Source organism: Macaca thibetana, chromosome 14 (assembly GCF_024542745.1).
Source record: "Macaca thibetana thibetana isolate TM-01 chromosome 14, ASM2454274v1, whole genome shotgun sequence".
NCBI classification, from domain to species: Eukaryota; Metazoa; Chordata; class Mammalia; order Primates; family Cercopithecidae; genus Macaca; species Macaca thibetana.
The window spans coordinates 32169571-32194352 of record NC_065591.1 but is presented as its reverse complement, the minus strand read 5'-3'; the positions used below and the strand labels follow the sequence as shown (position 1 = coordinate 32194352).

Below are 24782 nucleotides of genomic sequence, written 5' to 3'. Positions count from 1 at the left end.
GCATGTACCACCATGCCCAGCTAATTTTTGTATTTTTAGTAGAGACGGGGTTTCACCGTGTTGATCAGGCTGGTCTCAAACTCCTGACCTCGTGATCCACCCGCCTCAGCCTCCCAAAGTGCTGGGACTACAGGCATGAGCCACTGCACTGGCCGTTGTTGTTGTTTTTTGAGACGGAGTCTTGCTCTGTTGCCCAGGCTGGAGTGCAGTGGTGCATTCTCAGCTTACTGCAGCCTCCACCTCCCAGGTTCAAGCAATTCTTCTGCCTCAGCCCCCTGAGTAGTTGGGACTATAAAGCACACGCCACCATGCCCGGCTAATTTTTGTATTTTTAGTAGAGGTAGTATTTCACCGTGTTGGCCAGGCTGGTCTTGAACTCCTGACCTCAGGTGATCCTTCCGCCTTGGCCTCCCAAAATGCTGGGATTACAGGAGTGGACCACCATGCCTGGCCAATACTGGTTTTAATGAAACGTTGTGATGTATATATAAGTTGTTATAGTTTGGTACCTAGTTAAGCAATTGTCCCATGTATCACATGGGAATATGATATTTTTAGGAAATAAAGTCCTTCAACCTACTACATACTGAATTGTTATCTTATTATTATTATTTTATTTTTTTGAGACAGAGTCTCGCTCTGTTGTCCAGGCTGGAGTGTAGTAGCACTATCTCGGCTCACTGCAGCCTCTGGCCAGGCTGATCTCGAACTCCTCACCTCAGGTGATCTGCCTGCCTCGGCCTCCCAAAGTGCTGGGATTACAGGCGTAAGTCACAACGCCCAGCCTAAATTGTTATCTTAGACTACCTAATTATAAACATCTTAAGAAACTTGCTAGTAACAGGGAACTAAAATTAACAGCTTTGGACTTTTCAATATTCTTATTATATGGCACTGTCATATGCTGTTACTTGGATTAATGTTGGCTGTCCAGTTAGTTGAGAGCGATTCTTTCCAATTAGATGCTTATTGCCAAAAATCACTAACTTTTAAAATAAAGTATGCCATCAGTTGAAGTATGCCTGGGAAATCTTTCCTTGATCCAAATCACTGGGATTGATCTTACCCTAAACCCATATTATTTGTGCTTTTGAAAGTGATTTGAAACTCAAATATTTTGGTTTTTGCCCTTTTGTTTGTTTTTTTCACTGCCCCAGCTTGAAGAAGAGAGTAAAGGAGATTGTACATAAAGCGTTTTGGGATTGCTTGAGTGCACAGCTAAGTGAAGACCCCCCAGCGTATGACCATGCTATCAAACTTGTAGGAGAAATCAAAGAGGTGAGGCAAAGAGGGAATTGTGATGCTTTTCTGGTGTGTTAGGAGTGTGTATTCAACTTCTTGTGTCACCACCAGAAGTCTTTAAAGAAATTGAAGGATCAAGAAGTTAAATTACTTGCCAAAAGGTGGATCAAGAGTGTTTTTGGCTTAATGCCCTTTTTTAAAAAAAGTTTTAAGCAAACCATGATAACCTGAAGGCATTAAAGACAACAAAGTTATTTCGCAAAATCTAGATTATTTATAAGTTTTAATAGATGTGGACACATTCCATTTATAATGGCCAAAAAGTGACTCAGCCTTTGGGATCAAGAAAGCTTTAGGTGGAGAGACTTTTTGCAGTGCCTTTAGCAATAGCATCAAAGAAGAAATGTATGCATGGAAATTGTCATCTGTGGTTGGCTCACAGGCTCACATTAATAAACATGCTTTTCTTTTTTCACCATTAACAGTTTTTTTCCTATCCATTTAATTGCTACGTAGAGCTTAAATGAAAGCTTGAGTAGCTATTGTAAATGATTTGTAAGCATGTTTTTCTGTAGGTTTGTTGAATAAGAGGTAAAAGATGTGCAATATTACATAGCAATTGGTAAGCCCTTATTTGGATAGTTATAAATTGCATATAATTAGAAATGATGTCTAAGGAATTTTGATTAAACGTAGCTGTGTTCTCTTGTAGACTCTCTTATCTTTCTTGCTGCCTGGTCATACTAGACTGAGAAACCAGATAACAGAAGTCTTGGATCTGGATCTGATAAAGCAGGAAGCAGAGAATGGGGCCCTAGACATTTCCAAACTGGCAGAATTCATTATTGGCATGATGGGGACACTGTGTGCACCTGCTCGAGATGAGGAAGTTAAGAAACTAAAGGACATTAAGGAAATAGTGCCCCTTTTCAGGTATGGAAATATGTTAATCATACTCCGGCAACTACAATTCAGAGGCATTTTCTTTTTTTTTTTTTTTTTTTTTTTTTTTTTTTGAGATGGAGTCTCACTCTGTTGCCTAGGCTGGAGTACAATGGCGTGACCTTGGCTCACTGCAACCTCCACCTTCCGGGTTCAAGCAGTTCTCATGCCTCAGCCTCCTGAGTAGCTGGGATTACAGGCACGCACCACCATGCCCGGCTAATTTTTGGTAGAGATGGTGTTTCACGATGTTGGCCAGGCTGGTCTCGAACTCCTGACCTCAGGTGATTGGCTGCCTTGGCCTCCCAAAGTGCTGGGATTACAGGCATGAGCCACTGTGTCCAGACCAGAGCTATTTTCAACTTAAACTTCCTGAAGTCTTGGTACTCATGGATTAAGGAAAAAAAACAAAAAAGTTTTTCTTTTGAAAAAGAAAACAACATTTTCTTTTGAAAAATTCCAAACCTACAGAAAAGTTACAAAAACAGTACAATCAACACTCACAGACCCTTCATGTGGATCCATCAGTTTTTATCGTGTTGTCACATTTGCTGTGCTGCCCAGGCTGGTCTGGAACTCCTGGGCTCAAGCAGTCCTCCCGCCTTGGACTCCCAAAGTGTTGGGATTACAGGCGTGAGCCATGCGTCTGGTCCTCTTTTCCTTTAATACTATGTTTACTTTATAAGTGTTTGGTTCTAAATCCTTTTTTCTTTCAGAGAAATTTTTTCTGTGTTGGACCTAATGAAAGTGGACATGGCCAACTTTGCTATCAGTAGCATCAGGCCTCATCTCATGCAGCAGTCAGTTGAATACGAAAGGAAGAAGTTTCAAGAGATTTTGGAGAGGCAACCAAGTATGTTTAATATTTTGTGGTACTTTTTTTGTTGTCTGTGGTTTTTCATTTTAGCTGCCATAGCTTGTTGCATAATATTATGTTCAGAACAAAACTAAAATTTAGTATGAGAATAGTCTAATTCGAAGAAGGAAAAGCACAAAATGTTAGGACTACATCTAGAGTTGTTAAGCATTGAAAAGAAAACATGACAAGCAAAAGGAATGTGAGTAGGCTATGAGAATAGAAATTAAAAACAATGAAGTCCTAAATTATAAATTTTTTTAATGAAAGCACCAGTTTGAAATAAAATACATTCTTGGTCTTGATTTTTGAAAACATGACAGACGTCCTGTGAATGTTAATTTACTTTTCTTCTCCCTGTGTGGCATAGCAGGAAATTTAACTTTGCTTTTGTTCTGGATGCATAAATCTTCTTGTTTCATACCCAGGAAGAGTCTCATTTTTATGAACCTCTCCGATGACTGCAGAAAACAGACGACTATCAGAATGTAAAACTGTATTGTATTTCTAGGGTGCTTTTTAAGGTCTCTGCATTGCTAGCTGACATTCTGGGTAAATTTCAGTCTTCAGATTCAATGTATGATGAATTCCGTTTGGCCTCTAATTTTGCTGACGACGAGATGAAAACAGCAGTCTCTGGGTTGGTTTGGTTGCCGGACCAGATTAGTTAAGTGAATGCCCCACGCAGTTGATTCATCCAGCCCCAGGCAGAGAAGTCTGAGGTGGTGCTGGGGCCAGGGGAAGTTGGGAAAGGGCAGGGTAGGGGCAGAAGTAGAAGAAGTTTGGTAATGTTTACTGAGTGCCAGGCTTGTGCCAAGGGCTGGATGTGCATGATCATATGTAATCCTCACACAGTAAGCTGATGAGCCAGGCACCTTTTTTTTAAACCCCATTTTACAGATATTGGAAACAGGTTTTGAGAGATTTTTGACCAGCATGGATTGACCACAAGCTCACACTCTCACCAGTGTTGTGAGAGTACTGGGAAGATCATATATGTATATATTTTTTGAGATGGAGTCTCCTCGCTCTGTCACCCGGGCTGGAGTGCAGTGGCATGATCTCTGCTCACCACAACCTCCGCTGGGCAGAGTTTTGTAGACTGAAGAGCCTTAATATTAAGGCCTGGCCTTGGAAGCTGGGGTGCAGTGGAGGACTCACTGGTAGGGTGGAAGCAGCTACAGTGCCTGCGTCTAGCACTTAACTCACAACTTTCATGAAAGCCCGGGTTTCCCAAAGCTTACGGGTTATAGAGAATGCTGTCTGCAGAAGAGAGGGTGAAGCCAGATGGCCCAGCAGTCAGGACCAAGAGCTCAGGGCAAACTGGAGCTACATCCCCCTGCCCCAGTGAAGAGCAGACCACCGCTGTGACCTTGGCCGTCCACTTGGTTTTAAGGAAGCAGGAAGCCTCCACTGACAGAGCTGCCGCACCTCCTGGGACCTGACAGGCGCAGTTTTTATCAGATGATGTGCAAGATCCGCCAGCTCTCTGTCCCTCAGAGTGCCCGCTGCATTACTTAGCTTAGAAAAGCAGGGGTGCACGAGGGCTGCTGAAAACCAGAAGGGGCTTCCCTGACAGAGACAGAGTTCACTTCCCCCAGGTGGAAAGGAAGCCAGACTGATACAAGGTTAAGATCTAAACAAGGAAAAGCCTCATCGTCAGTGTAGAGGATACTTTACACAGGGAAACTCTAGCCGGTGTCTCATCCCATCCGTCTCTAGAGCTGGAGTCGCCAGGGCTTTGGGGCCCATCTTATGCAGTGGTCAGGATGGGAGAGAAAGGAAGGAAGGTTTGTTAAATACCGGGTGAGTGGCAAGGCCTGGCTAGGTGTCATATATTCGTTATTATTATTATTACTTTAGACAGGGTCTAGCTCTGTCACCCAGGCTGGAGTATAGTGGTGTAATGTCACCACTCACTGCAACTTCAACCTCTGGGGTTCAAGTGATTCTCCTGCCTCAGCCTCCCAACTAGCTGGGGCTACAGGCACGTGCCACCACACCCGGCTAACTTTTGTATCTTTTGTAGAGACAGGGCCTTGCCACATTGCCTAGGCTGGTCTTGAACTCCTGGGCTCAAGCAGTCTAACCACCTCAGCCCCCCAAAGTGCTGGGATTGCAGGCATGAGCCACCATGCATGGCTTATTCATTATCTTGTTTAATCCTCACAACAGCCTGTGAGGTGGGTGTTGTGAATTTCCCTACATCAGGCATCTGAAACTCAAGACACATTATGATTTGGCTGAGATCCCTCAGTTAGTCATTGGCACTACTATGATTTGATCCAAGTTTTATTTGATTCTGAAGTTCATACTTTCTACTTTATCACTCCGCCAGGACATCGATTGTCCCTTAAGTAATTCCGAGAAGCATCCCTTCTCGGTGTCAAGATAATGTATGCAGCTTTGTTTTTCACAGATTCCCTGGACTTTGTCACCCAGTGGCTGGAAGAAGCCTCAGAGGACCTTATGACTCAGAAGTATAAACACGCCCTGCCAGTTGGGGGAGCAGCTGCTGGCTCTGGGGACATGCCCAGGCTGAGCCCTGTTGCTGTCCAGAATTACGCTTATCTGAAGCTTCTGAAGTGGGACCACCTCCAGAGGCCGTTCCCCGAAGTAAGTCTCCTGAGCCATCTCACTACTCATATTTGTTTTTGTGCTGCTGAACTTTTTAAAAAGAATAGCTTTGGCCAGGCACGGTGGCTCACTCCTGTAATCCCAGCACTTTGGGAGGCAGAGGCAGGCAGATTGCTTGAGGTCAGGAGTTTGAGACCTGCCTGGGCAACATGGTGACACCCTTTCTGTACTAAAAATACAAAAAAATTAGCTGGGCGTGGTGGCAGGGCCTGTAGCCCCAGCTACTTGGGAGGCTGAGGCAGAGAATTGCTTAAACCTGGGAGGTGGAGGTTGTGGTGAGCCGAGATTGTGCCCCTGCACTCCAGCCTGGGCGACAGAGCGAGACTGTGTCTCAAAAAATAAAAATAAATAAATAAATAAATAAATTAATTAATTAAATAAAAGATAAAAAGAATAGCTTTATTCTGATATAATTCATGTACCAGAAAAGTCTCCCTTTTAAAGTGTACAACTCAGTGTTTTTTAGTATAGTCACAGAGTTATGCATCCATTACGACTGTTTAATTGAGAACATTTTCGTCACCTACAATAGAAACACTGCACCCATTAGCAGTCACTGCCCTTTCCCCCTCCCTCCAACCCCTGAAGCCACAAATCTGCTTTCTGTCTCTATGGATTTGCCTATCCTGGACATTTTATTTAAATGAAATCATACACTATCAGCCTTTGTGCCTGGCTTCTTTCCCCAATGTTTTTTCTTGTTGTAGCATATATAACAGTACTCTCGTCCTCTTTTCCAATGTGTTTTTTTCTTTGTTGTGGTAAAATACACATAACATAAAATTTACCATTTTAACCATTTCTAGTTTTCCAGTTCAGTGGCATTAAGTGCATTCACATTGTTGTGCAACCATTGCCACCAGCCGTCTCCAGAACATTTTCATTTTTCCTTCTGTGAAACTGTCTTCCCACCAAACACACCAAACAGTAATTTCCATTGCCCCTGCCCTCTGGCCCCTGGCAGCCACCATTCTATTTTGAGTCTCTATGAATTGGACTAATCCAGATACCTCATATGAATGGAATTATACAATCTTTGTCCTTTTGGGTCTGGCTTATTTTACTTAGCATAATGTCTTCAAGGTTCATTTATGTTGTAGTATGTGTCAGTGTTCCCTTTCTGAGTTTTACGTTTTTTTTAAATTTTAGAGACAGGGTCTCATTGTATTGCTCAGGCTAGGTGGTACAATAGCTCACTGTAACTTTGAATTTCGGGGCTCAGGTGATCCTCCTGCCTCAGCCTCCTGGGTAGCTAGGACTATAAGAGTGTACCACCACACCCAGCTAATTTTTAAATGTGTTTTTTGTAGAGACAGGGGTCTCGCTATGTTACTCAGGCAGATCTTAAACTCCTGGCCTCAAGTGATCCTCCCTCCTTGGCCTCCCAGTGTTGGGATTACAGGCATGAGCTACCACGCCCAGCCCTCCTTTCTTTTTTAGGCTGAATAATGTATTTTTCTGTATGGATATACCACATTTTGTTTATTCATTCATCAGTTGACAAACATTTGGGTTGTTATTATAAATTATGCTTCTGTGAATATTCTAGTACAAGTTTTTGCATGGACATATGTTTTTACCTCTCTTGGTTACGTACCTAGAATTAGAATTGCTGGGTTACATGGTGACTCTTAAGTTTAACATTTTGAGGAACTGCCAAACTGATTTCCAAAGCGGCTGAATCATTTTACAATCCCACCAGCAATGTATGAGGCTCCAATCTGTGCTGCTGCACTTTTCTCCTGTTTTTGCTCATCTTGATAGAAACCACAACAGAGGTGTGGTTGTTCACAACTTTATCTAAAGAAACTTCTTCCCCTTCCATGCTGAACAATATTTTTTCCTTTTATGTTTTTCACAATACATACTTCTAACTGCAGGACTTCTTTAAGAAGATGACTGAGAAGGGATTCCCCCAGTGTTTCTCTAAATAGCTGTTCTGTTATGTAGACTCCCTCCTCTTTTTGGGGGGTATGTGAGTTTCTTATCACTAGCCTCAGATTCAACTACTTCTCTAAATATCTTTCTTGTAAGTTCCTTATTTTTCCTTTCAAGAAATTGTGAGCTTAAGATTTCGCCTCTTGCTTCTGAGTTCCCTGTTTTGTGCTGGAGGAAGCTCTAAAGAGAATGTCAAATTGGAGATGAGAAAATGTTCCCTTTGAACTGTGGCATGTTCTCTTCTGGAGGGAAGTTCTTAGCCTGACATTTCTGTTTAAAAATAGCTGTGGGAGACCATCCAATACCTCCCTTTTCCCTACCGCTGATCATCTTCCCCAAGCCTTAGATACCCCTGCTTCTTCATCCCATAAATATCCCTAAGCTCTCTCTATGGAAAGGAGGATGTGAGACCTGTTCTCTAGACTCCTCACTTGGCAGTCTTATGAATAAACCCTCTCTTGTTAAAAAAATAAAAATAAAAAAAAAGAAAGAAAAGAAACGCTGTGGGGAAGATGTTGATGGTCCCTGGGGACAGCTGTCTACTCCAGGAATTGATCCTTGGCAATCTGCATCCTAAACTCACATCCTGCGGACTGTTGGGAAGCCACAAAGCCATGTGAACTCAGAAAACAGGCTGACGACGAGTCCTTGGGATTGTATTTGTAGCAGCAGAAGATTCTCAATCCTCAGAGTTTTTACTTCTTGGCTGTGACCCCACATTGTTCATGTCTTGATTTGGCACATCTGTTTCTGACAGCGAGAAAGGTCCTTAGAGTCCATTCGATGAGCCTGTAAACTCTCTCAGATCAGACACCCATCTGCTCAGCCTTTCCCTTCTCCTTCCCTCACCTACACGGGCAGAATCGCTGGCATGGTAGGACCCAGGGCTCCCTTTAACATGGGGGAGGCAGTCGTGGGAATGCGCTTGCTTTCCGGGAGGCTTTAGGTTGTTCTCTGTCACTTCTACTCTCTGTGCTTCCTGTTTTTTTCTCTTCCTCTCTATTTATTTGCCAGTTTTTACAAGCCTCCTTTGTGCTGGGTGCTGAGTGGGTACCAAGGTGAGTAAGTGTAGGCTCTGCCCGCAAGACACTCCTCCCTTCCATTGCTCTGGGATTTTTGTTGTTGTTTTAAGATGGAGTCTCACTCTGTTGTCCAAGCTGCAGTGTAGTGGCTATTCACAGGCATAATCATAGTGCACTGCAGCATCGAACTTCTGGCCTCAGCGATCCTCCTGCCTGAGCCTCCCAGTAGTTGGGACTGCAGGCACCCACCACCGCACCTGGCCTTCCATTGCTCTGTACAGGATGACTAGCTGTCCTAGTTTGCTAGGGACCGAGTGGGGGTTTACAGGACTTGGGAATTTCCATTTGAAAACTGGGACAGTCCCAGACAGACTGGGAGGAGTTGGTGACCTTAGGTCTGTGCCTCATTATACTTTTCTTCCCAACAATAGGTATCACTTTTATTTATCGAGCGCTGGCTCTGCCAGCCACTTTATATGTAGCATCTTTCTTCAGCTTTAAAACAGCCCTGTGATTTGGGAGTCCCCATTCTGCAGAGGCCTGACAAAGTTGGCGATGCTTGCATGAGGTCATGATTTTTTTTTTTTTTTTTTTTTTTTGAGATGGAGTTTCACTTTTGTTGCCCAGTCTGAAGTACAGTGGTGCAGTCTCAGCTCTCTGCAACCTCTGCTTCCTGGGTTCAAGAGATTCTCCTGCTTCATCCTCTCGAGTAGCTGGGATTACAGACATGCGCCACCACACCCGGCTAGTTTTGTATTTTTAGTATAGATGGGGTTTCACCATGTTGGTCAGGCTGGTGTTGAACTCCTGACCTCAGGTGATCTGCCCACCTAGTCCTCCCGAAGTGCTGGGATTACAGGTGTGAGCCACCGTGGCCAGCCAGGGAGGTCATGCTATTAAGCATGGAGCCTGGCTTTACACCCAAGCCTGTATGTGTTCTTAGTGAGGATGCTATACTGCGTCCTTGCTCAGGAGGAATGACTCTGAGATGGAGGGGTTATTTCACACCAGACTTCCTCAAAGCTCTGACACACCAGCGCAAACCCTGAGGGAAGCTGCAGAGGCAGGTGTGGGGGCTGTGGCGCTCCTGCCCTCTGCTTGCTAGCCTGGACCTGCAGCTCAGCGATGGCCTCTTCTGTTCATTACAGACAGTTTTAATGGACCAGTCTCGCTTCCACGAGCTCCAGTTGCAGCTGGAACAACTGACCGTCCTGGGGGCTGTGTTGCTGATCACCTTCAGCATGGCAGCCCCAGGAATTTCCAGCCAGGCCGACTTTGCTGAGAAACTCAAGATGATTGTGAAGATTTTGCTAACAGATATGCACCTACCGTAAGTGGAACTTTCATGCATGGATGGGAGGCAGTGGATGGCAGAGAGCTGACTAGAGTCTCCCAGAGGGGTCTCCCACTGTAAGGCAGACCCCAGGGCCACTCTCTAGGAACTGAGAAGAAACCTTGCTGTCTCAGTTGGTTCACTTGGCGAAGACCCCAGCAGAGTTTATTCAGGGTCATAGGGTCAAAGTTAGAATCTGCTGCAGGGTTAGCAAAGCTTTAGGATAGTGGCTTTAAAATGTGTGTGACTAACCGAGTAGCCTATAGGGCCTTAGAGGCCACACTGAGGAGTTGGGTTATTGTCCTAAGAGCTGTAGGGAGCCATTGAAGGGTTTGAAGCAAGAGGGGGAACGTAATTAGATTTATGGTCTTAAGTTTAAATTTTGGCATGGGGTGCATAGTAGATGTGAGGGAGCATTTAATGGGTGAGAGAAGAAGTGTCTCGGGCAGGGGGGTAGGCCATGGGCAGGGTGAGGAGTGCTGATATCAATGGTTGCTTGCCTTGAGGAGTCGAAGATCCTGGGCTTAGGGGTCCTGTGGCCCTCCATTGCCTGTTAGCGTGCTCCTCCCGGGGCCTGGCCCGGTGCTGAGTGCCATCAACTCATTTATTCTCCCTACGCAGGGAACAGAATGCTGTCTGACCCCTTCCTTCTTTAATGGGGTTGTCTTTGTCTCCTGACCTCCAAGGTTCTTGTGTTTGATGTTTGCTGAGTGCTTTATTCCTCTCCCAAAGCCATTCAAATGTATTAAACTCCTACTGGAGCTTATGAGGAAACTGAAACCCAGAGACATTAATTGGGACAAAAATGTTTGTGGCTAGGACCCGCAGTAAGAAATTCATTTTCCGTTGTGACCTAGTACACACTTAACACACATGTAACAGAAACGAGAACCTCTTCAAAATGGAACTGACCCTAACCATGTTTAATGCAGCCTGATATTTTCTACTCTATTCTTATTCCATTAAAAAATTATTGGTTGCTACCCACTGAATTGCTTTCATAAGCAACTACCAGTGAGAAGCAGAGCTCTGTGGGGTGGCCATGAGGGAGACCAGCTGTATTCCTGCAGAGCTGCGTGTATGTGTGAAGTGCTCTGCACTTGTGTGTTCCCCGCAGGCGCTCTGTGCTCAGTGTAATGCATCACTTTCTTACCCAGCACGAGTCCACATCTGCACGCGTGCAGGCTTCATGACCGCTCCTACCATGGAGTCATGTTGGGTGACTTCTATGGTTTCCAGCCTATAGAATATCTTTGAGTGGTTCTAAGTAATGCTCTATCTGACAAGGTCCAATTCAGAGACTTCTTCAAGGGAAGTACCCCCTAAACATTCTCATCCTTACAAAATGCAGACATTTTACTGCTGAATTTGCACAAAGCATGGGTGTGTTCATTGCAGTGTGGGGCATGGCCACATGTTGTGACTAGGGGTTCAACAGTTTTGACAGTCAAACTAGTTTGCTGAGAGGCCAGGAAACTGTTTGCTCGGCTGAGGGCCTAGCCTGAGGCCTTTGCACAGGCGCAGCTCTGGGCTGTCACCTAGGTCCCTGCCTGGAGAACTACTCTGTCAAAGCTCCTGCTGAGGGAGGGACCCAGGTCAGGGCTTTCTTGGGAGCCCAGCCTTGCACTCCCATATCCACCCTGGCCCTCCAGGGGTGGGCACAGAACTGGTGCCAATGGTGAGTGCTGGGGCTTGCTCCCACGCCCCCCAGTAATTCTACATACAAAGGATCTAGACCCAGAACAGAGGCAGTTACCTTCTCACAGCATGCCTGCCAGCAGGTGGGCTCCCCACAGGCACCCTGGGAGAACCTGGGGGACCCAGGGAATCCAGATACTCTTTTTTTTTTAACTTTAGGATTTGACTTTTCTTTATTCTTTTATTTTTTTTAAAATTTTTTAATTTAAAAAATTTGTTTTTTTGAGACGGAGTTTCACTCTTGCTGCCAAGGCTGGAGTGCAATGACGTGATCTTGGCTCACTGCAACCTCCACCTCCTGGGTTCAAGTGATTCTCCTACCACAGTCTCCAGAGTAGCTGGGATTACAGGCACCTGCCACCATGTCCAGCTAATCTTTTTGTATTTTTAGTAGACATGGGATTTCACCATGTTGGCCAGGCTGGTCTTGAACTCCTGACCTCGAACTCCTGATCCAACTGCCTTGGCTTTCCAAAGTTCTGGGATTATAGGCGTGAGCCGCCGAGCCCGGACTCTATTCTTTTAAAAAAGTAGTTAATACGTGTGCATGTTTCAAAAATCAAAAGGTACAAAAGGACATCCAATGAAAAGTTTCTCTCTCCCTCTTGTCCCACAGCTACCAAATGCTTGCTTTCTTGTGTATTCCTCCAGAGGTATATCGAGATATTCTGAGGTCATTCCAGGCTGATTTTTATCACAGAGAGGCTAGCAGGAAGTTGTGCTTTGGGTCATTGGTCCTGGTATACTCTGAGAGCCCCTGCCCTTCCCACTGTCTTTTCTAGCAGAGGGAGAGAAAGAAGTCCCCCTGGTCAGGTATGCACAGCCTGAGAGGTAAGGTGGCAGGGAAAAGAGTCACAAATTATCCACTGAACACATAAATCCAGTTATTGGTGGTGTCTTTCTCACCCAGTTGTGGGCGGTTGGAGCCGGTTAGAGGTGTATTTTACTTATAGGCCCTTTCTCCCCTCCTCTGCCCCAGCTCCTTCCATCTGAAGGACGTCCTCACTACCATCGGGGAGAAGGTGTGCCTGGAGGTGAGCAGCTGCCTCTCCCTGTGTGGGTCCTCCCCCTTCACCACGGACAAGGAGACCGTGCTCAAGGGCCAGATCCAGGCCGTGGCCAGCCCCGATGACCCCATTCGCAGGATCATGGGTACGTTTGGGGAAGGCAGGCAGCAGGGATATGCCCTCCGAGGGGCTGGAGGACAGGCCCCTCTGAAGAAACCTGAGGGCTTAGTTGGGGTTAAGGTGCTGATGGGTGAGAAGATGGTGTAATGAAGCACCACAGAGAGACCAGGGCCACCCAACAGATGGGCACAGGACCAGGCAGCCATCATTGTTCGAAGGGCTGCGACCTTGGAATCGCTCTCCTGGGTTCACAAGCAGTGTCCCAGGGCTTGCTGTGCAGCTTGGGCGTGTAACTTGACACTCAAGTTTCCTCATCTCTAAAGCTGGAATAAGAGCAGCAACCTTACAAGGTTGCTGCAGGGACTGCCTGGGATGAAAAGGTAAAGTGCTTGCCATAGTGCCTGGCAGCACATAGTAAGTGCTCAATAAATAGGAGCTGTTACGAAAAGAGCTGAATAGTAAAATGAAGATGTTATTTAAAAACACAATTAAAATATTATTAAATATTAGTATATAATACTATTAACACATCAAATGTAATAAAACTTAAAATGGTAATATTAAGATATTGCTGTTTAAAGTTTATAATAAACTTGAAGTATTAAAATATTTTAATGCATATTCTATAAAACATTTAAAATATTCTGTAATATTAGCTATTATCACAGCAATGGCTTTATGAAAAATTCTGTTAATTAGCTTGATTTAATCATTTCATAGTATATACATATATTTAAAACATCATGCTGTATACTGTAAATACATAGTTTTGTTTGTTTGTTTTTGAGACAAGGTCTCACTCTGTCTTCCAGACTGGAGTGCAGTGGTGCAATCTCGGCTCACTGCACTGCACCTCCGCACTCCACCTCCCAGGCTCAAGCAGTCCTCCCACGTCAGACTCCCAAGTAGCTGGGACTACAAGCATGCACCACCACACCTGGCTAATTTTTTGTATATTTTGTAAAGACGGGGTTTTGCCATGTTGGCCAGGCTGGTGTCAAATTCCTGGACTCAAGTGATCCACCTGCCTCAGCCTCCCAAAGTGCTGGGGTTAACAGGCATGAACCACTGCACCCAGTCAAGATTTATACTCACAACCTTGGTAGGGAGGCAGGAAAGTACCTGTAAGTAGACCTGTGGCCAGCAAGTTGCTTCTCATCCTGCTGCCTGGGTTGTTTTGTAACAGCCAGTTATCAACAGATTGAAAACCAGCCCTTACTGGGAGGATCACTTAAAACCAGGAGTTCGAGACTACCTGGGCAGCATAGTGAGACCCCCATCTCTACAAAACAATTTTTAAAAATATATATAATTAGCCAGGATAGTGACATGCATCTGTAGTCCTTGCTACTCGGGAGGCTGAGGCAGGAGGATCACTTGAGCCCAGAAGATTGAGGCTGCGGTGAGCTATGATTTCACCACTGCACTCTAGCCTGGGTGACAGAGAAAGACCCTATTTCTAAAAGAAAGAAAGAAAGAAAAGAAAAACCAGTCTTTGGGTAGGAACAATACAAAGATTTCTACTTGGGTGAGGCTGCCAGCCCTGGGAACCTTAGAGAACCAAACTAACTTAAGAATAAGGGTGCTGAGCGTGGTGGCTCATGCCTGTAATCCCAGCACTTTGGGAGGCCGAGCCGGGCAGATCACCTGAAGTTGGGAGTTCCAGACCAGTCTGACCAACATGGAGAAACTCCGCCTCTACTAAAAATACAAAATTAACTGGGCATGGTGGTGCATGCCTGTAATCCTAGCTACTTGCGAGGCTGAGGCAGGAGAATCGCTTGAACTTCGGAGGTGGAGGTTGCGGTGAGCCGAGATTGTGCCATTGCGCTCCAGCCTGGGCAACAAGAGTGAAACTCTGTCTCAAAAAAAAAAAAAAAAAAAAAAGAATAAGGGTCAACAGGGCCGGGCGTGATGACCCACGCCTGTAATCCCAGCATTTGGGAGGCCAAGGCGGGCAGATTACCTGAGGTCAGGAGTTCGAGACCAGCCTGGCCAACATGGTGAAACCCCATCTCTACGAAAAATACAAAACTTTGCTGGGCATGGTGGCGTGTGCCTGTAGTCCCAGCTACTTGCAAGGCTGAGGCAGGAGAATCACTTGAACCCGGGAGACAGAGGTTGCAGTGAGCCGAGATTGCGCCATTGCACTCCAGCTTGGGAGACAAGAGGGAAACTCCATCTTAAAAAAAAAAAAAAAGAAGGAGAAGAAAGAAGAAGAAGAGTGATAGGGCCGGGTGCGGCGGCTCATGCCTGTAATCCCAGCACTTTGGGAGGCTGAGGCGGACAGATCACTTGAGGTCAGGAGTTCGAGAGCAGCCTGGGCAACATGGTGAAACCCCGCCTCTACTAGTAAGACAAAAATTAGCTGGGCATGGTGGCATGCTTCTGTAATTGCAGCTACTCAGATGACTGAGGGAGGAGAATCGCTTGAACTCGGGAGGCCGAGGTTGCAGTGAGCTGAGATTGTGCCACTGCACTGCAGCCTGGGTGACAGAGTGAAACCGTGTCTTGAAAAAATAATAATAATAATAAGGGTGATAGGCCCTGTCTTGTCCTGTCAGCAGTTTCTGTCTGTGTTGTGAGGCTCAGGAGGGTATAAGTTATTTGCACCTGAGAGGATTCCCCAGGCAGGAGGCAAGACATAGAGCTTGAAAAAGTCCATTCCATATAAATGTCTCTATTGTTTTTGTGATAAAATCTGCAAGAAGTGTGACTGGATCAAATCTTTTTTCATGAGGATACACAAGGGTGCAAAAGCATTGTGAAGGGGAATGGACTAGAAAAGAAAGCATCAACATAAATTATTCTTCCAAGTAGGACAAGTTTACAAATGCCCACGACTTCCATGCAGGCATCAGAGAAGGAAGCATGAGCTGCTTTCATGGAGGCTTAGTAGGAAAAAGGTCTATTTTGAACCTGTAATTCCTGCTTGATTTTTCCACCTTTTTATGTGATTGTCTTGCTCTGTCACCAGGCTGGAGTGCAGTGGCCTGATCTCAGCTCACTGCAACCTCCACCTCCTGGGTTCAAGTGATTCTCGTGCCTCAGACTCCCGAGTAACTGGGACTACAGGTGCGCACCACCACACCTGGCTAATTTTTGTATTTTTAGTAGAGACCGGGCTTCACCACATTGGCCAGGCTGGTCTTGAACTCTTGACCTCAGGTGACCCACCCACCTCAACCTCCCAAAGTGCTCAAAGTGCTGGCATTACAGGCGTGAGCCACTGCACCCGGCCACTCATGGATTCATTCTTGCATTCCAAGTGTGTTTGAGCTTCTCCTGGGAGCTGGGTCTCATGCTGGGCACTGTGCTGAGTGCTGAGGAGACATGGTGAACAAGATGAGCATGGCTCCTACCTTCATGAAACTAACCATCTAGAGTGGAGAGAAAACATTATAAATGGGATGAATGTGCAGACGTGCAAGGTGTTGTGGGTATCTGGTCTAGGAGTATTGATCGGGGACAACTTCCCCTAAGAGGTGATGGTTAAGCTGAGAACTGAGGCACTGTCGGGTTTGTAAAGTGAAGGACAAGAAACAACTGACCACTTTCTTTTTTGTCACAGAATCTCGAATCCTGACCTTCTTAGAAACCTACCTTGCCTCGGGTCATCAGAAGCCATTGCCCACAGTCCCTGGGGGACTCAGTCCAGTTCAGAGAGAGCTGGAGGAAGTTGCTATTAAATTTGCTCGCCTGGTCAACTATAACAAGATGGTCTTCTGTCCCTACTATGATGCAATCCTCAGTAAGATCCTCGTCCGATCCTAACGTGTATGCACCCTACAGCAGCAGTATTACTCACTAGCCGCAGAATACCTGTTCTCAACTCTAATGTTGTATTGGAAAATGGCTATATAGTACATGTCTATTTAACAGCACCGATTCCAAAGGGAAGAATATTGTGTATCACTGTTGAAAAGACTTGTTGAAAAATCCAGTGAATTCTATTTTGAGAGATTGTATTTATGAGTGCAAGTTTACAAATCAAAGAAGCTTTTTGTTCTCGAGTTTTATAGGTAACACTCGGCTGTGTCTCCACTCCTCCCCCATCATGTCCTTCTAAGGAGGCTCTTCTGCAATCTGGGTAGTTCTTTCGATGCCCCATGCTGAGCTGACAGCCATCCAAGCGCAAAAGAGACCAAGCCATGGCCTCACCTCCTGCCCTCCCTCGGACAGCCTCGTCCCTCACCCCTCCCTCCGGGTAGTTTTGTTAGAAGGGCTACATAACGTCTTATTGCCATTTTCTCCCCCTATTTATTGCTTCCTCCCTGCCTGGCCTAGCCAGGGCTCCCAGGCCCTTTTTTCTAGAGGAGAGTTATTTGTCTCTCTCTCTTTTTTCTTTTTTACTTTTTTAAAAAATATTTAAACATTCTTTCTTTTAACCGTGCCCCAAAGATACAGAGTTATTGGACTTTAAAAAGCTTGTTCTTTTATACAAAATTACTCCTGCATCTAGCTGAGAGCAGTTATGACTTATGAGATCTAGTGAAAGGAAATTATTTGACTTTTAAGCCTTGAAAATCAAGGAGGAAATGTTTTGAAAAATACTTTACTGTAATGTAAAGGAAGAGAAATGTCTGGAATTCTTACTGAAAAATTGACTCTGAGACAATACGCAGATGTGTTGATTGAATTAAATTCTGGAATTAGATTTAACTGTTTTCAGATAAAATAGCTTGAGTTCACGAATCTCCTAAATAAGGAAGTCATAGAAAATCCCTGGTGTTTGAGCATTATTTTTCGAGGAACTTCAGTGACCAGAATTCCTGACATGTCCTCTGAGTGTGAGTGATTTGGGTCGCATAGATGATCTGTTCTGTTTTTGTTGTTTTTTTTTTTAAGTGTACACGTGCATGTGTGCATTTTAGACAGGGACATTATATTAGAAGCAGAGCCATGAAACTGGAATGACCTCCAACTGCCAGAAAAGCAAGTAATATCGGCACCTAAAGCCTTCTGGACAGGAAGCTAAGAGAAACTTAGAAGCTGGCCGGGCATGGTGACTCATGCCTATAATCCCAGCACTTTGGGAGGCCGAGGCAAGCAGATCATCTGAGGTCAGGAGTTTGAGACCAGCCTGGGCAACATGGTGAAGCCCCATCTCTACTAAAAATACAAAAATTAGCTGGGTGTGGTGGCACGCACCTGTAATCCCAGCTACTTGGGAGGCTGAGGCAGGAGAATCGCTTGAACTCGGGAGGCAGAGGCTGCAGTGAGCTGAGATCGCACCACTACATTCCAGCCTGGGCAACAGAGTGAGACTCTGTCTTAAAAAAAAAAAAAAAAGAAAAGAAAAGAAACTTGGAAGCCATTTCAGAAAGACTCCAGGAAGGCTAGCAGTCGTTCCTACACAACCAGGGGGAAGGACTACATTTTACTGCAAGCAGCTGTTTTCTCTGATCCTTCTTTGTAAGGAAATGCAGTGATTTTGTGTTTTCAAGGAAGACTTGAAGAAGCAGTTGGGTAGGTATTCCAGTAGGACTGATGGGGAGGAAAGCAGATACTCCATGAGAAGGGTATCAGACCCAGAAGAGTCAGAATACATTCTGCTTTCAGGATTTTTGAGATTGCTGATGGTCCCAGGGTTTATACAAGGGCTTGGATCTGGCTGTAGAAACTCAGGTAGAAATTACATGTATGCAGATCAGAGCTGATGTTGGTTCTAATCTATAATGATGTGATAAATTAAAACAAAAAACAAAACAAAAAACAGAGCTGGGCATGGTGGCTTACACTATAATCCCAGTACTTTGCGATGCCACAGCAGGAGGATCACCTGAACGCAGGATTTCAAGTCCAGCCTGGGCAACATAGTGAGATCACATCTCTACAAAAAATACAAAAAAAAATTAGCCTGGCATGGTGGCACACATTTGTACTCCCAGCTCCAAGCTGAGGCTGAGGCAAAAGGATCGCTTGCACCCAGGAGTTCAAGGATGCAGTGAACTATGATCGTGCCACTGTGCTCCAGCCTGGGTGACAGAGCCAGACCCTGTCTCTCCTCAACAATAAACGTAGAGCCAGATGTATCTTTTTGGGTCCCAGACAGGAGACTGGAGAATCTGGGTCTCTGTAATCTGGCAGACTGGCCGCATTTTGTGAGGGTACTTTTATTAATATTTATTATTTTTTGTTTGTTTGAAGGTGTTTTTTTTTTTAATAGAAAACATATCACTTCATTTGTTACAGCAAATGATTCAAGAGGGCCCCAGAAAGCTTTTTCATCCACAGAATTACAGAAAGGATAAGTACCCTCACCACCCAAGCCTTTGGTTCATTTTGTTGTTTTGTTTTAATCTCTGTTCTCTTACCACAATGACATGCTGCATCCAGAATGGAACTCTATGTTCAAGTTTTTTTTGTTTTTTTTTTTTTTCGAGATGGAGTCTTGCTCTGTCACCCAGGCTGGAGTGCCGTGGTGCGATCTCAGCTTACTGCGAACTCCGACTCCCGGGTTAAAGCGATTCTCCTACCTCAGACTCCTAAGTAGTTGGGATTACAGGCACGTACCACCGCGCCTGGCTAATTTTTGAATTCTTAGTAGAGACGGGGTTTCACCATGTTGGCCAGGCTGGTCTCAAACTCTTGACCTCGTGATCCATCCGCCTCGGGCCTCCCAGAGTGTTGGGATTACAGGCATGAGCCACCGCACTTGGCCTGTCTTTAAGTTTTATACTAGTTACGAGGCTAGTCTATCAGAATGTCCCTAATTTAGCTGAGGAACCTGGACAAGTCTTCCTTGATTTCAGCTTCATCCCAAGGCCCGTGAATGTTTTCTTTAAAAAGCTGCAGGCGAATGAGGTAAAATGAACAGAGACATGAGATAGAAGTCAATAGAAGGGCAAAGAGTATGGCTCCCACAGCTCTTCCAAGGCCAAAAAGGCAAAAAGCAGTGTAACCACTACATAGCCCTTGGGAGTCCATGCCTTTAGTTTCTCCTGTAACATGAGCCACAGGACAAAAATCTGGATGGCAAGTGTTACCATGATGGAGACATGCAGGGACTGGGGAAGGCGTGAAGCCAAGCCTCCAGAAGCCAAGATGGCCGTGTTCAAGGATAGTTACTGGATACAATGGATACAAAGGCATCATTGGCACCATAGTTAAAAGAGATGAGGTGGCCTAACAGCGTGAAGAGCAACATGGCCTAGATGGTGTCAGTGCTGACAGACTCTGGCAGGGTCTTAGCACTGGTGAAAAGCCATAAGTGAAAGTAATGAAGACTAGGGCACTTTTCAGGTCAGCCCACCGGATCCACCCACTCTTCTGCCCTTCACTTCCATCAGTGAGCTCAAACAAAATATACCCGATCAGTGAAGAAGCCAGGACAGTCCCAACAAGCCAGTGGGGGGCCAGAAGACCCTCATCCATATACCACCAGATAACCAGAAACACACAAATACTGCACAGCTGCAGGATCAACACACTGGACTCAAATACCACAGCCCAATACTGGTATTTCCGAGCATGGATGTTTTTCCGGAACTCTTCCAGGAACCGCCGGTCCACACAGTTATCAGGAAATGGCTGTTGCTCATACAAGACCCTGTGCCACTTTACCTTCTTTGTGTTAGTTACAGGTTGGGCACACATTATCCTTTCATTCAAACTCAGGCCAGTTTAATCATCCCTCTCATAGAGGTCCATGTGGTTCTTGTTGATGACATTTTGAAATGAGACCTCCCTGGAAATTCCATGTCTTGGTTGATATTCTACCGACCTTTCCTGGTTTTCAGAGGCAGCAATCCAGGCCAGGCCTACAATAGATGAGTTTGTCTCTGAGGCAGGATAATACAGCCAAGTTCCTGCCTGAGAGTTCCTGGGCACGCGTGGCTGGGGGATGGCAGTTGCCTGCCTTTTTCCTTGTAAGGGTACTTTTTTTTTTTTTTTTTTTGAGATGGAGTCTGGCTCTGTCACCCAGGCAGGAGTGCAGTGGCACCATCTCGGCTCACTGCAACCTCCGCCTCCTGGGTTCACGCCATTCTCCTGCCTCAGCCTCCTGAGTAGCTGGGACCACAGGCGCCTGGCACCATGCCTGGCTGATTTTTTTGTATTTTTAGTAGAGACGGGGTTTCACTGTGTTAGTCAGGATGGTCTCAATCTCCTGACCTCGTGATCCACCCGCCTCGGCCTCCCAAAGTGCTGGGTTTACGGGCGTGAGCCACCGCGCCCGGCCGTGAGGGTACTTTTAAAGAAGATAACATCTTCCATGGTGTATTCAATGAGGTCATGTCTGGAATTGTTCCCTTGAGGTGGAGGCTGCTCTGTGGCCACTGTGCCTGGCGGTTGTATGATCCTGGGTTCCTGGGCTGAGAAGCCTCAGCCTCAGAGTGTTTGGGGCCTTTTCGTCCCGCTCCAAGACTGAAGGAGAGGAGCTTACCCCCAACTGCACAGCGCTGATCACCCCTTCCTGCAGTCATTCTTCCCAAATCTCAAAAACTCTTCTTTTTTAAGAGTAGATTCTTGCAAGGTATTTTTCCCCTCCTGAGTTCTTACATTGCCAGAGTTCCATTTGTACAGTTTGAAATCTTGAGGCATGAATAACTGACTTCACAGATTCTCTTGGCCCCCCACTACCTCGGTGTCCACTGGTGGAATTCTGCAACTGGGCAAAAGTCAAGAATGAAGGAAGCAAACTTCAGAACCACAATATTCATATTGAATCATTTTGTTGTTGCTCTATGAAGATAAGTAAGCTAATTTTCTTCCTGGAATCTCATAGGATTATTACTAAGGGCCAGGGAGATCCGCTTCGTTCATTTAGTCACTCAGGAAGCATTGCTAAGCATCCCCTCTACCGTCCCCTACAGCTCTCCTTCCAAAATGAAACATCCTTTGGAGTGTGTTGTCCTTCAGAATCGAATGGATTCTATATGCTGCATTCAGTAACAGGTTGTGGAGACAAGTGTCTCTTCCTGAAATTGCTAAGTGTATTTGGCAGTAGTACTTTACTACTTGTGGATAGAACTGAGAGTGAGGTCAGTATCACCAAGCCTCTTGGATTTCTTCAGTAGTCTCATGGATGAATGAATGTTTAGAGCAGTAACTGCTACTTTGTTGGCTCTTGGTTGGGTGGATGGATTCTCAGTCCTGGTGTTTTTAAAAATCTCATTCCGGCCGGGCACGGTGGCTCACACTTGTAATCCCAGCACTTTGGGAGGCTGAAGCGGGCGATCACCTGAGGTCAGGAGTTTGAAACCAGCCTGACCAACATGGCAAAACCCTTCTCTATTAAAAATACAAGAATTAGCCGGGTGTGGTGGCACGTGCCTGTAATCCCAGCTACTCGGGAGGCTGAGGCAGGAGAATCACTTGAACCCTGGAGGTGGAGCTTGCAATGAGCCGAGATTGCACCATTGCACTCCAGCCTGGGTGACAGAGTGAGACTCCGTCTCAAAAAAAAAAAAAAAATCTCATTCCGTCTAAAGCAAGCTACAAAATGTGATTATTTATGTCACAATATGACTCAGCCATAAATGTACTTCAGGTAAGAAGCACACTAACATGATATCTTACTGATCAAATGCAGTCGGTAGATATATATGAATTTTTTTCTCTGTGAAGAAAAGCTATTAATAAGTTTGACTTAATAGGCCTATAGTATGCACATACTGGCCAAGATTCTAAATGGATTGTTCAGCAGTTGTGTTTTTGTGGAGGTGCTTATTCTCATTTCTCCAAAGCCTTAAGATTCCTGGGAATAGAGGAAATGTTGCTGCCACCAACTTTGCTGGTGAATTTCAAAGAGAATAGGTGTTTGCTCTTTGATTTCCGGTGACCTTTTGGCGAGCTCTGATGTATATGTAGAACATTTGTGTTTCTTTCCATTTTGAGGCCAGGTGGTAGAGTGGAAAGACTGGGAGCTGTCAGGAAACCAGGGCTCGGATCTCCACTCTGTTATGTACCAGCTGGGGCAAATCAGGGTCCATTCCCAACTCCTTTAAAATGAAAAGACTAGACTTGGTCTTTAAGCTCCCTTCCGATTCTAACATTTTGTGGTAGCAGGATTGTGCACAAAGAATTAGAGAAATATCTGGTTTTAGTCTTTTTTCCTCTATCACCGCCTTACTGGTTGTACAACATTGAGCCAGTCATTCTCCCCAAGGCCTCAGTATTTTCATTGTTAATTGGGAACACTCCTAATTCACATTGTTGCTGTGAGGATTACATTTGGTAATGAATGTTAGAACGCTTTGTACGTGGAAAAGGACTATACCTTTCTTTTTTAACTACAAAGGCGAACATGTTAACCCCGTACCTGTAGGCGCACATCTGCTGTGGTGTTACATTCCACTGTTAGTGCCCAACCTCCCTTCTGTCAACCACATTTTACAGGCCTGTAGGGAAGGTTTTCTTCCTGTCCTCTCCCAACACTTGTTTACGTTCATCATCTCTTCTGTACTAGAGCTGCAGTCTTACGTTTGCTTACTTCCTGACATCCACCTCCACCCCAGTGATTTCTCCCCATCTCCAGCTCTATATTATTTGAACTAAATGAATCCATGAATGAACCAATGAGTGGATGAATGAATGGTAATGGATAATGGTCTATGAAGTCATATTTAAAGGCACTGTCTCATTTGTAAACAATCTAAATAAATAACTACAATGATATTTGCAAGTGTGTATCTATATTGGATTTTGCATTATATAATTATTTTAATGGAAAGTCTTTTTAGTCATAGTATTCAAAGCAACTTCAAGGGCTGGGGAAGGGGATAACCTTTAAGCCCAGGTAAGCTCTGTTTATTAAACTATCAAATGTTCACTGGTACTTTCAGAAATAGCCAGAGTTCTACAAAATATGTGTTAAGTCTAAATAGATATAATTCTACTTAAAACTGTCCCTCATGTGGGTTTCTGTCACACCTGACTTACATTTATTACCTACCAAACTTAAGAACCAGAACTAAGCTATAGGCCTGGTTCGATGGAGTGTCACTTTTCTTGACTTAAAAGTTAGCTTAAAACAAGAAGGGCCGGGTGAGGTGGCTCACGCCTGTAATCTTAGCACTTTGGGAGGCTAAGGCAGGCAGATCATTTGAGGCCAGGAGCTCTAGACCAGCCTGGGCAACATGGCTCTATTAAAAGTACAAAAATTAGCCGGGCGTGGTGGCATACACCTGTGCTCCCATCTCAGTAGGCTGAGGTGGGAAGATTGCTTGAGCGCAGGAGGCAGAGGTTGCATTCAGCCAAGATCACACCACTGCATTCCAGCCTGGGTGACAAAGTGAGACCCTATCTCAAAAAAAGAAAAATGAAGAAGGGCTGCACATGGTGGCTAATCCCAGCACTTTGGGAGGCTGTCGTGGGAGGACTGCTTGAGCCCAGGAGTTCAAGACCAGCCTGGACAATACAGGGAGATCCTGTTTCTACATAAAATTTTAAAAAGTAACTGGGCATGGTGGATGGTGGTTTATGCCTGTGGTCCCAGCTACTTGGGAGGCTGAGGTGGGAGGATTATGCTATGATCATGTCTCAAAACAAAAAGACTTCTGAAAATTTGTATTTTCTTTTGTTTTGATTGTTTTTGAGATGGAGTCTCATTCTGTTGTCCGGGCTGGAGTGCAGTGGGACAATCTTGGCTCCCAAGCTCAAGTAATTCTCCTGCCTCAGCCTCCCTGAGTGGCTGGGATCGCAGGCGTGTGCCACCACGCCCAGCTAATTTTTGTATTTTTAGTAGAGAGAGGATTTCACCATGCTGCCCAGGCTGGTCTTGAACTCCTGACCTTAGGCGATCTGCTCGCCTTCCGTGCCTGGCTGAAATTTTTATTAAGTAAAACATAAGTTCTCTTGCTCATTGTCATAGTCAAAGAACTACTATGTTAAAAAAAAAAAAGCAGAATTTATGAACATGATGACTATGGTTTAATAAAATTGAACTCAACATTTATTTATTAACTATAGGCCAATACTGGGTTATAATATCAAATAAATTCATAATTATTGACCAAGGTCAATATACTAACAAAAATGGTGTT

General features: G+C 45.0%; 1 protein-coding gene and 1 pseudogene across 5 annotated transcripts in view; one reads left to right on the top strand and one right to left on the bottom strand.

Annotated features, from left to right (window-relative positions):
• Positions 1–23415, top strand: part of TCP11L1 (t-complex 11 like 1) — a 39047-nt gene extending 15632 nt beyond the window's left edge. For all 4 annotated transcript variants that reach the window (XM_050758778.1, XM_050758779.1, XM_050758781.1 and 1 more), the window contains exons 4-10: positions 1158–1278; positions 1955–2175; positions 2901–3037; positions 5460–5656; positions 9786–9967; positions 12648–12820; positions 16367–23415. In XM_050758778.1, the coding sequence (XP_050614735.1) occupies positions 1158–1278; positions 1955–2175; positions 2901–3037; positions 5460–5656; positions 9786–9967; positions 12648–12820; positions 16367–16569 (1234 nt within the window). In that variant the 3' untranslated portion in view covers positions 16570–23415. The remainder of the gene's footprint in view (positions 1–1157; positions 1279–1954; positions 2176–2900; positions 3038–5459; positions 5657–9785; positions 9968–12647; positions 12821–16366) is intronic.
• Positions 19513–20394, bottom strand: LOC126936233 (phosphatidylinositol N-acetylglucosaminyltransferase subunit C-like; annotated as a pseudogene). The gene has a single exon (XR_007719398.1). The product of XR_007719398.1 is annotated as a phosphatidylinositol N-acetylglucosaminyltransferase subunit C-like (transcript).
• Positions 23416–24782: the final 1367 nt, after the last annotated feature.